The sequence below is a fragment of the Lytechinus pictus genome, chromosome 7 (genome assembly GCF_037042905.1).
Source record: "Lytechinus pictus isolate F3 Inbred chromosome 7, Lp3.0, whole genome shotgun sequence".
NCBI lineage: Eukaryota > Metazoa > Echinodermata > Echinoidea > Temnopleuroida > Toxopneustidae > Lytechinus > Lytechinus pictus.
The window spans coordinates 17,893,170-17,907,889 of NC_087251.1; the positions used below are offsets into that span (position 1 = coordinate 17,893,170).

General features: G+C 39.3%; 1 protein-coding gene across 1 annotated transcript; it reads right to left on the reverse strand.

The window, feature by feature from the left end:
- Positions 1-10,562: 10,562 nt before the first annotated feature.
- LOC129264841 (probable E3 ubiquitin-protein ligase IRF2BPL) lies at positions 10,563-14,458 on the reverse strand. Its single transcript, XM_054902796.2, has one exon. The coding sequence runs from the start codon at positions 13,985-13,987 to the stop codon at positions 12,014-12,016; it is 1,974 nt and encodes a 657-aa protein (XP_054758771.1). The 5' UTR covers positions 13,988-14,458; the 3' UTR covers positions 10,563-12,013.
- Between the last annotated feature and the right edge of the window lie 262 nt (positions 14,459-14,720).

A 14,720-nucleotide genomic window follows, 5' to 3' on the forward strand; every position in this document is an offset into this window, starting at 1 on the left:
ACAAAACCGAGCCTGTTAGAAAAGCTAACCCAAAATCTGTTTTCGCGAGGAAGCTGGGAGGTATAGTCATTTCATTGCAGACTCTTTCCCATGCAGGCTGAATATTGCATATTTCATTTACGAATTCTGAAAGAGATATTGCATTTTAGTTATAAAGGAGCCGCCGCATCTCACAAGGACCAAAATTATGTAGCACGCATCGGTTCATGTACTTCGAACGACGAAGATTCCATCATTTACAAAAGAAGGCCAACATTAAATTGAAAAGTGCGCCTATTTCGAAAACCTATACCTCGGTCACATTTGCTCTACGGTGGCCATACGGCGAGTCGAAAACAGCCGTTTTATTCAATTTTATTCAAACCACCTATATATTTAGCAGATACAAAAAAATGTTAAAGGTCAAGTCCACCCCAGGAAAATGCTGACTTGAATAAATAGAGAAAAATCAAAATAGCATTTCGCTGAAAAGTTCATCAAAATCGGATGTAAAATAAGAAAGTTATGACATTTTAAAGTTTCGCTTATTTTTCACAAAACAGTGATATGCACAACATGGTGACTCAGTCGATGATGTCCATCACTCACTATTTATTTTGTTTTTTATTGTTTGAATTATACAATATTTCATTTTTTATAGATTTGACAATAAGGACCAACTTGACTGAACCATTTAGTATTAAATCGTTGTATCACTTGACAATGAGGAGAAAATTAGAATATTTCATATAATGAAATACAAAAGAAATAGTGAGTGGATGACGTCATCAGTCTTCTCATTTGCACACCGACCAGGATGTGCATATAACTGTTTTGTAAAATTAAACTAAACTTTGAAATGTCATAACTTTCTTATTTTACATCCGATTTTGATGAAATTTTCAGTGTTATTCTTGTTGGATTTTTTTCTCTTTTTATTCAAATCAACTTTTTGTTGGGGTGGACTTGTCCTTTAAAACGGCTAATTTCGACTCGCCGTACGACCGCCGTAGAACAAATGTGACCGAGGTATTACAAGACCCAATTTAAATCTAGAAACGTAACTTTTTTTTTGTTTCAAAAGATTGTTCTCCCAGTATATGGTTGTGCGGGGCCCATGGACATGATGGAAGCATCAGTCACATCTCCGTGATAGCAGAGTGCACTGGATATCAGCACTAACAAAACTTCCAAGACTTTGATCTCAGTGATCAAGGACGTTAAATTGACCTTATATACTACACCAAGGTCACACATATGGGTCCACTTTCGAGGCATAAACGGGAAAGACAGGAGCCCACTTTCCTTTTACATTTGGATTGTTCGTTCAGTACTCCGGTTTCTTTCATTTATTATTATGGCCAAGTTAGATGGAAAACACTTGCATTGCACTTGTATGGCATTTCGTAGGTCGTGAAATTCTATATCAGGTCGCGTATAAAAATTAGGTTGGCCCACATCTCGATTTCTCGTCACCGTCTCGAAATATAATAATTAAAATGAATAAATAAAGGGAATCCCTTCAATTTAAATACACATTACAGACGAACAAGGAAGCTGCCCTTCATTAACAATTACCTCAGTATATGACTTATACAAATCGGACACCAGAAACTAAAATAAACCGAAAATGGATGGATTTTCGATTGAGTGGAGTCGATTACTAAGCCAATTCCTTACAGCCAAAATTTCAAATATTACACAATTAAATTCTAATATGCCAAAAAACAACACACGTGAATAATAAGTTCCCATATTCATTCACCAACAATGGGCGGAGGCAATATGAAAATCAAGAGGTCGACGTCAAAAATCTCGTAGTGGCAAAACAGAGAGAGAGAGAGAGAGGGGGAGAAATAGTCTTCGGGGGGGGGGGGTGTCTGTTGGGACCAGGAATGTGTATGTATTTGGTTGATCGGTTTCGGTTTACATTACCCCAGGGGTTTGTCCTCACCATGTCCTCACGATGCGGAAGCAAATCAAGGTAAAACAGCTTCCTCATGACTTCTTGATAAAGTCCACCTTTTCTAGAAAGCCTGTACTACTTTAGTTTGTTGTTTTTTTTTGTCCGTCCTGTCATCTTATTTTTAGGTCATGTTTAATTTCATCTCCAGGATCTACAAAATAATATAACGGTTACTTGTTATGCATTCATTTTATTATCACTTTCAAAAGCAGTTCATTTATTATGTTATGGATATTTTTTTAAGTTATTGATTTCAGGGGGGCGACAAACATTTTCTTCCTGTACAGAATATAAGCAGTGAAGCTTTAAAACCATATCCATCGTATCACATAGGCCCTATCTTATACAACAAACACAATCTCGGGGGCGGGGTAGTCCCTGATTGGGAGTCAAATGCAGACAAACTATACCAGAAAGGTCAATTGCGTTCTCTATCAATGCTAATGCCATCACTCTTTCGTACTATAAAACTCAAAATGATATTTGTGTCAAATAAGGCATGCCTATTATGTGGTCAGACAAAACTCTGATGACGGTCTCCATTTTAATTTCCGAAGGGCAAGTCAATACCTTCAATTCATAACCACACCTGTGACTCTGTCCGTCCAGAATAAAATAAAACCAAGGTCTCGGCATGAGGCTAAGAAAGGTGCTGAGTAGTCAACCACAACGAGCTGTGGAAAACAAGGGGCTTAGTTTCGAAGGTCTAAGGTTAGTGGAAAATTGGTGGTGGAATGTGTCTGGTGTGGTAGACGCTTCTCGATCCCCCAGGGAGCTGTCCTCAGCGTGTCCTCAGAATCTAAAGTGGGATACGAGATTTTTGAATTCGACAAGAAAACTTGTTTTGATGTGTGTGTCCTAGTGGACAAACTGCTCAGTGAAGTACTTGGGCGACTGGATTACAGGGCAGAAACATGCTAGAAACAGTTGTAACCTGAAATAGATTTCGTTTTCATGTTTTTATTATTGTGGCAAATTGATAAATTACTGAAATTGTATATCCAAACTCTCTTCTCTCCCTCGCACTCTCTCCCCATCACAGATGTTGTTTTCTATATTAGTCCATGGACAATAGGTCCATGATTAGTCTAATCTCTAGGCTATATTTTCCCCGTGTGCCCACACAATCTCAAAGATTTATACCACATCTGCAATGTTTACCAAGCATATCATTTCTTTTTTATGAACCTCCCTATAAGTTGTCGTCATACGAACCCTTTCCAGCCCCAAAGCCATCAATTCCCTCACATAACCTTTATCGCTACTTTCCCGCCGTGATAAATCGTTCATTTTCAGCCATCGATCATGGGGATGGAATGCCACATGATATATTTAGTCCATCATAAATTCAGTTTTTCTTGAAAGGCGAAACCGGGCGCGCTGCTGGAGCCCCGTTGCCAGGGCAACTTCGCTATGCGTCCTCCCGTTTTTCTGGGTTTATGGAATGCCATCCTGGATGGGATTAATAGGTTTTGGTTATGAAAGAGGATAGGAGATCGGCAATGCGTGAGGTCGATATATCAGTATGACTGTCGAACGGGTCATTGGGTGTCTTCTACGAAATCCAATCATGTCTCATCCAGGTTCATCTCTTCTTACAAACTATCTCGTCTTTCATAAATCACTATTTTTTTATATTCGCTCTTGGAGTCTCTGCAGTATGAAATCTCTCTCGTGACACGCTATCACAATTCTATGCATTCCCCATCAACTATTTTGTTTTTCGTCCAAATGGTGTCCGATTGAAAAACGCGATTGTATTTTGTTATACATGTAGTTGGATAGCTTTCAAGAAAATATCCCCTCATACACATGACATAGATAAGGCACTTTTTGTAGCAAATGGTGTAGTTGTGTGAATATGGAATCATTGATGCCCATCCAACAAAGTATTTAAAAGAATAACATGTGGAAGAGCTGTTATGTGCTTAATTATTATGATGCAAGTTTCCATACGTCATAGTCTTAAGAAACGTGACAAACTCATTCCCACAAAGCATAAAACATCGACAATGCAAAACAGAATTATTAAAAAATTTCATTGTACCCTTTACAATGCGTGTCTGGAGAAACGCGACCTCACAGAAAGTTCTGGTTCACAAGGGGGATGTAATTCTTTGTGGATATTTTTTTCCTCCGTGTTTACGATTTTAGGTTCTCATCCCCCAGTGAGGATTTTATCCTGTGTGGTCTTTGGAACCAACCCAACATGACAAGGGAAACGAACTGCTGGATATCCCAATCCGTGGTGCCTGGCACGATTTCATCTCATATTTGAGATGGACAAAGAGAGATAGGGATTGACCGAATCAACTTTGCGATCACGATGTCGATAGATAGGGGGTAGATAAGATGGGAGTTGAGGGGAAGAGAGAGAAGTGAAGGGGTGGTTGTACGAACAGAATGGGTGGCTTTTACGCTCAAAATTTAATTTTGTCCTATCAACGATGCGAACACGTTGTGACTTCAGCAAACAAAAATACAAAAAATAGAAATTCATTCATTTCTGTGTGTTATGATAATTAGATTTCGAGGGCACATCATTTTCGTATTACTTCCTTAAAAACTACACCATCATTGAAATTTGTTTTATGACAGTTTTGTTTTTCTACATTTCATCCACCTTTTGCGTGTATAACCTGGAGCGTGCGCTCCTGAAGTTTGTTTACGTAAACGAAGGGCATTTGATGAATGACCATTTACATGTCTTCCGGCCTCTAGGGAAATAATAAGAGCGAGTCGAGTCTCTTCGCCTTGGACGTGATGATGACGAGTGAAGAGCGTGTGGATGGGTGTGCGGTTCGAATGAAGAGAGACAGCAGGGGCCGCGGAACGGTTTAAAAATGGGGGGGGGGGGGGGGAGGGGGCTGACCATGCAAAAATCACAATCAGTTGCTCATTTGGAAGTTGTGTACACGGTTTTGGAAAAAAAATAGTAGGGGCGTGAATCCGTGTTCAGAGCAGATGTTTCGGAAATGCATGCATATCCTCGGCGTCATGAAATTGTGAAAATGAATGATATTTTAATGACGCGGGGTGGCCACAGTAAAAATGTTTATCAGACCATTCTGAATCATTCAAGCACCAGAACGTATTAAGGCAAATCTGTAGGGGGGGGTGGGCGGGGTCGTAATGTCCTGATCTTAAGACATGTTTTCTGTGGTTTTATTTCAGACTTGGAAAAATCGCTCTGTTTTTTTTAAAGTTAAGAACAGTTAAAAAATGAGGCAAAATAATTGAGGGGACCTTTGCGGTGGATCTTTTCTGAAAAAAGCGATCACAAACAGCAAACCAAAAACTCAAAAATTTTCAATATTCTATCATAGCATGTAAAGTGTCAAAAAGGCCAGCTATTCGATTAAAATAACAGTGTTTTTTTATTTGAAAACATAATGTTGAAAAATAGAATACAATGTTTCATTATCTTGTTAATTCTGTGGATGTCCAACCCCCAGCCTCGACTATGTACATAATGTCCAGATATCTTTTTATTTCACTGACAACCCCCCCCCCCCCCTCTAAAATGCATTGATCAGATCAGATCAGCCCATCCAACCTCGAATAAAATCAGACACACCCGTAGACCAGACCAATGTGATGTATTGCATGACGGGATGACGTATGATGGTATTGTGATGTGTGTTTGGTTCTCGGAATACATAATAGGGATCAAATCAAATCCAGAAATACCTCTGGTATGAATCATCGTCATCCTGTATTGTACTATTAAAGAACAACGGTGAGGGAATACGAGAATAGTATGTTGTGATTTGCAGCCATGCGTGTCTGTCTAGTACAGACGTCGAGTTGGGGGTTATTTAACTATATGAGTACAGGATAATCGTTTGTAAACGTGTCTCATGACCGATGGGCTATTTTGATATGTCGAAGTTATCATTGTTGGTATCATTATGATCATGATCATTATGATAAAAAAAAACATTTATATAATAACAAAAAAATACTATGTCCATTGATCCATAATGGCCTTTGACCATGTTCATGTCACCTACATGTTAGACGTGTGCAAAACGATCATTCGGACTTGATTAACCTTATGTCTATGTTTCATGAACAAGACCCATAAACTTTCTATTAGTTATGATGCCAATTCAACAAATACCCCAACACGGCCAAAGTTCATTGACCTTAAATGACCTTTGATCTTGGTCATGTGACCTGAAACACACAATTCAGGGATACATGCTTAGTCTTAAGTCCAAGTTTCATGTTATGACAATTCCACAAATACCCCCAACACGGCCAAAGTTCATTGACCCTAAATGACCTTGGTCATGAAAACAAGTGGAACGCCTCTGGCAGTCTCGCCTGTATTACGCAATGCGATATAGAAGCAGTGCTTCCTTTGAAAATAGCTAATGAATATTATTCACAGAAGAAAACACTAATATGATAATAAAATATCATGCCCATTGACCCAAAATGACCTTTGACCATGATCATGTGACCTAAGACATGTGCAAAACAATCATTCATACTTGATTATCCTTATGTCGATGTTTCATGAGCTAGATCCATAAACCTCCTTAGTTATGATGCCAATTCAACACATACTCCCAAAACAGCCATAGTTCATTGACCTTTAAATGACCTTTGATCTTGGCCATGTTCCTGAAATACATACAGGGTATTCAGGGATACACTGCTGCTCTTATGTCCAAGTTTCATGAACTAGATCCATAGACTTTTAAAGTTATGATGACAATTCCACAAATACCCCCTACATTACCAAAGTTTGTTGACCCTAAATTACCTTTGACCTTGGTCATGTGACCTGAAACTCGCACATGATATTCAGGGATACATGTTTGCTCTTATGTCCAAGTTTCATGAACTAGATCCATAAAATTTCAAAGTTATAATGACAATTCCTCAAATAACCCTAACATGGCCAAAGTTCATTGACCGTAAGTGACATTTGACCTTAATCATGTGACCTAAAACTCAGGCAGGATCTTCAGTGATATACTATTACCCTTATGTCTACGTTTTATGAACTAGGTCCATATACTTTCGAAGTTATGACAACATTTCAAAAACTTAACCTTGGTTAAGATTTCGATATTGATTGCCCTAACATGGTCTAAGTTCATTGACCCTAAAATTAAATGACCTTTGACCTTGGTCATGTGACCCGAGACTCAGGCAGGATGTTCAGTAATACTTGATTACCCTTATGTCCAAGTTTTATGAACTAGGTCCATATACTTTCTAAGTTATGATGACATTTCAAAAACTTAACCTTGGTTAAGATTTCAATGTTGACGACGCCGCCGCCGTCGGAAAAGCGGCGCCTATAGTCTCGCTCTGCTATGCAGGCGAGACAAAAAAAACACAGACTACTCATATTTGAATATTCAACTTATCAGGGGGCCATTGAAGAAATTTCTGTTTATAAAAAATGATAAGAACTTTCGTATAGAATCTAGAAATCATCCGAACAAAAATCTGTCACTATAAGTGTCCATCCGACAAGGAAGCTATTTTGAGAGTGTACTTGTTTCATTCGTTGTAGGTGATTAAATAATCACAGTTAGGCACGTGGCATTTAGTCAGTGGTCGAATGCATGCCCCCCACCCTTACAACATAATTATGAAGAAAAAAAAGTAAGCCATCGATAAACTAAGTCACGAACAGCAATTAACCAATTATACTTTCGTCTTCAAATCCAGCGTAGGAAATTAATTAGCTGTACGGAAGAGAATCTTAAGGTCATTTATTTTTAGGGCTATTTTACTGACAAGGGGCGGTTTAGCTACGACTGAACCTCGCATGAATAACGGCGCCCCAATTTTTCATGGCACTTAGCAACCACTTTATCATCGAGAAAAAAAAATCCTTCGAATCATACTACACACGAAGAGACATTGATAAATTAAACTTCACTCTGGCTCATTGGCGAGGTCATGAGTAGTTAAAAAGTTGAAAGAAAATAAAATAATCAAAAATTAAGAAGGAAGTAGACGATGTCATAAGCATTAATCTCTCATGGGGGGGGGGGTGTTCTTAATTACGGTTCGACGTAACTATGCCATGAGTAATTCTGTACTATTTGGTCAAAATTGTGTTTCATAGTGGTATGGTACTTTTGGTCGCTCATGAATACAATCAATACACAGATTGAAAATTGAAATACACATTGCTTGCATACAACTATATATTTTTAATATTTTGGAAAAATTATTTATTTTCAAAAAATCTAGTTATTTAGATTTCCCCATGTATCACATAAATGCGATTTGGGGCGACGAGTTGAGTTGATAGCTAGTAATAAGATGTGGAAGGAACACGAAGGAATTCTCCTTGGAAAGAATTCGAAAGACGGTATAACCTGACATCCCCGGCTGACATCATCGAGGAAAGGGGTCAAAGGACTGTTGTATGAAATCGTAACAAGGAAAGTAAATGAAAAAATGAAACCTTGATACTAGCAAGATGCATATGATATTCACAGACTGACAAGAGTGTGAGTCACACATGACACCTGATAGGATTTTGGTTTCTATTCTCTCTCATATACACGTTCTTTATACTACTTGATTCTAGTAGTTCTTACGTCCAAAAGGTTAGAACTGCATATATTTGTAATTCGATATGTCAGTGAGCCTTTGGTACGATATTACTCATGAGGATGCGTTACCTGGTGCATTCTTAACCATTTTACTTACTAAAAAGGTCATGAAGGTTGGTGAATCGGTCCATATTATTATCCCATCTTCCGCATTTATGTTAACTGTCCCGTGTAGGAGTAAAAACTAGAATGAAATAAATGCACCTAAATCGGGCATTTGTTAATATTTTAATGAAAATGGTTCCTCGCATTGCGCGAGTGTATGATTTGTTTTCTTTGTATTATGAATAAGATGTCAACAGTAAGTCGCAATAAGAAATCTATTAATTTTTTTTTTTTTTGGGGGGGGGGGTTAATCTTGTATGATATTTTCTGTAACCGGTTCTACAAGTAGGATTCTGTGATTTTCTGTCCCGCCAAACGAAAATGAAAATTATTACGTTTTCTCCGTCTCGTACTCCTTGTACTTTCTCCCTCACTCAAGATTATTTTCTTCCAACAAAATTTCACTCTCTCCACTCAATCTCTATTTTCCATGGCATGTTTTGTTCTCCCTTTTCGCCATCTCGCCCTTACTATTTCACTATCTTTTTGACTCTCAAACCCATTCTACCTCTTTGCTCGCCCCCAATCCTCCTCCCCTCTCTCTCCTCACATGTGCCACATAACCACTTTTTTCAGTAATCTGTGCAAAGAAAGTAAAACGATCATCTTATTGCTTGGTCAGCCTCCCCCTTCAAAACCGTTCCGCGACCCCTGCTTCTCATCTTCTACCCCTCCATCGAAACCGTGTCAAATTTCCTCTCTCATACATCATGAATATCTTTCAAACGACACAGTGAACAACACCATATGCTTCCTCAAAACATTGGATCCAAAATATCAAATCTAGGTCGATTCGATTCTGTATATCAGCCAAAGTAATGACGTCAGTTTAAACAGACAGTTGGCAATTACTCATATGACAACTTCGCAGAAATGACTACTCAATGATGAAAGGACAGTGTTGGCAAACGAGCAAGCAAATTTGTCTTTATCAGCTTTAAAGCTTTACATTGCCCAAAATGTTCAATAATGAAACTAAGTTCAAAGGAAAATTTCTTTTCTTTTTAAACGGAATTCAATTATGATTTTAAATTTTATATTCTTCAGTGTGTGCGGTGTTCTCTCACTTTAAACTAACTTTATAAAAAAAAACACCGTCCGCATTCGATTTCGTCTAAAAATCAATAACAGAATGAGAAGCCAGAAATATACGGTATTTTTCTCGTTTCATGTTTCCACACGTGCTATACTGTAAATTGAACCTATCAATAATACCGTACGATATTCTCTTACCCGTCTTATATGAACTATATATATATCCTGTTTAGAGTTACTACACGTGCAGGATTGTAAATTGGATCGGGATATATCGCATTTTCGCCCCTTATTGAATGCTGACGAGGAAGGTTAGTGTGGACTACGAAATAACATGTGGCCCTCTAGAGCACGTGTCGTAGAGATTAGTTTCCTCAAGCACGTTACTATTTCCGAATAGCACACTGTTGTGCGTCATATCATATGTCGTTTTGATAAAGAGGAACTTGTGGATAACAGATAAATGGGGAAAAGAAATCACAAATGTGAAACAAAACGAAAAAATGAGGAGAAGAATGGAATGCACGCCTACTGATAGGGGGCCTAAGTAAAGCGAAAACAAATTGAAGGGTAGTGCCAAATTGTTTCAATGCAATGCATCTTTCCTTTTTGTGGAAAACATAGTGTCGGGTTGCTATTTTCTAACGAAGTTATTCTTGCTTGATATTACAAAATATAAATTGAATTGGGTTCTCACGGTCGACACAAACGTCAACAGTGACTAATGGTCTTTGAACTCCAAATTCTATGCTCCAGCAGTTCTGAGGGTCGACATAAAACTCGTATACGTCACAATACACACAGCATCGAGTTCGAGTAGTACAAACATCGAGTAGTACAAACCACCATACCTGAATGACATGAAATACGATTCACGAATGATATTCTCATTTCCATTCTCGTTGTTTAATTATCAACATGATAATATACGGAGTGTATACATTCAATACAAAAGTCAGACATGTTCTACGGACTTTTCGATTAACAATGCACATTAACCCGGGGACAAAAAGCACAATACGGGACAGATATATTCAAGACAAACATATTTTGCAATATTTCACAGGGTATAAAAACAATAGACTTCTGTTCATGAAACGATAGTGAAGCCACAAGAATATACTACCATTAAAAACATTGCAGTCAATGAGGGGTTTTCTTTTTAAGATATAACCTTTGAAAATGAATTGACTATTTATTTTCATGATTCAAAATTCAAATATAATTTTATGAAAAAATTAAAGTTGCAGAGCCATCAATCATACGAATGCGTGTTTGAAAAAATAGTTACAATAACATAACTTTTTTTTCAAAAACACATTTATATCTTTGAGAGCTTGATATCTATACCATTTTTATGTATTGTATCATAAAATAAATTTTGCATAATATTGAATGAGTACCCAAGTGGGAAACCGTTTCGTGAGAATAACTGTCGAAAATGTAGAGTAGTTCAATGGTTGAGAAATGTAAATGAGGGATGAATTACAATACTTCATAAGGGGAAAAGGTTCCCGAATTACGAAAGCCCCCCCCCCCCTAAAAAAAAAGGACTAGCGAGATAAAATAATGCCAAATTCACATGAGATATTGCAGTAACAAGATTCTCTCAAGTATCAAGTATTAAGTCAATTCAATAACTAACTATTTCTCATAACTGGTGCAAAATTTCTAAAGATATATTATTGATAGTGTTTCAATAATAAGAAATAAAAGGGCATTAGCAGACAATAGATCTCATATCCTACACAGAGTCATAATAGAAATACAATTATTCAAATACTAAACGCAGTCTTGTACTGAGAGAAAAATGTTTTATCACTTGTGTTTAATCACTTGTTTTTCGAAACGAAAAGTGTCAATAAATTGTCTAACAAAATAAAATCGTTTGCTTTTTACATGTGCTCTGTGTGACGATACAAATATCAATTGCGATTTCGATGTCTTTCCACGTCTCTATGGTATTCAAAATCAACCAAAAAACAACAACTAAACAATGGAGGGGGGGGGGAATTGAAATATTTTGCAAGGTGATAGATTTTTCTTTTTTTAACAGACTCTGACGATTGTGATAATAGAGCTTATATCGACATTACCACAAAAATATATGCTATGTACATGTACAGCTGCATTTACAAGAAAATATACATAAACACGTGATACTGTCCAGCAGTGACGTCATGGCAGTTTAAAGTGCTTAAAAGTGGTATCACCAATTTTCAACATATGATGCACTATATACAATCAAAACATGAGATTCTTAAAGAAAATTATTCAAAAGAATAAAAAAGCATATTCTCATTCTGTTCTAAATGTTAAGAATATTCTTGCAAGTCTACGAATCCCGTTCTTTCTTAACTTTAACTTCTTCTCCGAGAATGGTAAGGATTTCTCCCTGCATAAAGGCCCATGGAGTATTGGTACCGGCTAACGGACATTTGGCTCCACTGGGACAGTATACTTCTGACCCAGATCCCTGCTTTTTGATACTGTCCCTTGAGCAGGGGAAACAGAATTTGTGGTTGCTAACGGACGGACACTGGACAAAATGTGTGTCTTCAAGACGCTCATGGCAAAGAGTACATTTGAGGATGTTAATCATGTGCATAGAAGAGTCAGGTAGATTGGAGGTGTTCGAGGTCACACTAGCCTCTTGGCCATGAGGAACAGTAGCCTGTGACAACTCTTTACTGCGATACATAGCTCTTCTCTGTGCAGTGGTTGGAGAGTGGGGGCTACGTTGTGACTTCTCACTGGATCCTGACGCTGGGTTGCTGGGTGGCCGCATGGAGGTTGATCCAGAATCACTCTTGTTGGTTGGCGAGGTTGGTGTGCCCAAATTGTCAGTAACAGACATAAGAGCCGCCATGGGGGACGGACCGCCGTGGGATGAGCTACCATCAGGAGGTGTACCAGCTGAGGCAGGGTTACTCATGGGAGACGTAGCAGTACTCGGTGGGCGAGAGCCACTAAACCCACCTGCTGACATGGTCAGTTTCAGAGCTTCAGCCTGGGTCTGCATCCACTGCTGTCGCTGTTGTTGCTCCTCGGTTAGCTTCCCTTGATCACCTTCTGGAGGTTCAGGTGATGATTTCAATTTCTTGTTCTTGTGAGTAAATGAGCGTGAGGCATGGGTTGATGTCATGATAGGTAAAACTGGACAACCGGCATCAATGTAAGGTTGCGGCAAACTTTCTACGCTCACCATATCCTTGAAATAACGAACAGATTCGGGAAGCAAATCACTCAATGGTCGCCAGTCATTAGAACCATGCTTTTTCTCATATTCAAGATACTTATAACCAGAAGAAAGGCTCTTACCGATATCTTTGACACAGTCCTGATACATCTGTTTGGCAACCCCTGATGCACTTGGGTATACCTGTCCTGAGCCACTGGGATATTCAATGTATATTTTGACTTCATAGTCCAATCCAGGACGATACACAGCATCAAAAGCAAAGACGCGACCTCGTAACGAATGATCCTTTTTAAATCTTACTTCAAAAGGTGTACACGTTGACAGAGTGGCCAAGGTTTGCCGAACAGTACTCGGCTTCTGTCCATAGGGATCGTCAACCACAGGTGTTACACGGCGTTCAGTATCAGAGTGTGAGGATGCTGAACTTTCTTTATCCTCTCTATCGCGATCTGCGAGGCTCCTTTTAGTTCCGCTACCAGGCGTGGTTGTTGGTGGTGCAGTCTTCCCTGTTGCAGAAGGTGCTACCGTATGCCTTGGGGTAAACACTGAACTTGAAACAGGTGGTGCGTTGAGGTGGTGGAGGAGGTTGGGCGCCATGTGAGGTGCAGATACTGGTGTAAGCGAACCCCGACACAGCAGTTTTCCGTCCGCAGAGGAATCTTCACTGGATGGAAATCCAAACTTTGGGGCTGTAGAGAAATCATGAATACTTCGGGCTCGGCTGGGTTCGTGAGTGACGAATCTCTCACCATGTATTTGTGTAGTTACGGAGCCAGGTGGATTCCTTGGCGAAGGTTCAACGTGATTTACATTTGCACTCTCCAGTGCAGATGGTCGGGGTGGTACACTCACAGATTGAGGAGGCATCAATGGTATCTGTCCTGGCTTGTGTCCCTGGTAAGATTTTGTATCCTGGAAACTGTGTGCTCTCTTCATCTGCCGAGCCCCTTCTATCACACTTTCGATGCGATCGGCACCCTCGTAATTCACACATCCACGACAAACGGGCTCGGAGAAATCGTGCAGCAAAGCCCATGGTGCCCGAGGTAGATCACACAGGTAACAATGCTGTCGATGCATGGCGAGATGGGATTGAGAGAGCAACATGTAGCAAAATAATATTTTACTCCACGACAAAGTGTCTAAATAATCACATGTAGAAAGCAGTAGAGGAGAAAATGTCACTCATCCAGTTCACAGACAACTCACGACTACAAAGTATTAGAATTTCAGCGGAGCTCTGCATGTGACATGACTTCACTCCGTCGAGGCAAAACAAATTCTCACGCTTGTCAAAGTTCGCGGCAGTATTATGAACGAAATGTATGCGTCGTCTGCTGCTCGCTCTGAATCTGGCTGGCACGTTTGTCCGTAAAGCAGTCACCGCTCCGAGCAAACACACAGGACTCAACCACCCTACACTGCACATGCGCACTATCCGTGTATGCTTGGCATGACATTTCAAGCATACTGATGACGTATGGGAGTGGAATGTACAATCATAGTACCCACACGCACTGGCGGAGCGGTGCCCGGGGAAAATAATCCCAGGCTGATTCATTAGCAACAGGAAGCGCCAAGACTGGGGCCTCAACGCTGCCGTGCTATTATTAAATATGTTTTGGAGCGTGGGCGACATCGCGGGTTTGAAAGACAGTCATTTTCTTCAGGCTAGCTCTGTATTTCTGCTAAATGCAAGTTCTTGCTCACTTCTCTGGGGTGGGGCTGTCGGAATAATCATCGGTTTTGGATAGGTGTGGATGAATCATATCAAACTGCCTAACAAAAAATAAATATATTGGCAAAACAAGTATAAGAACAAAGTGGATAAGGTGAAGGG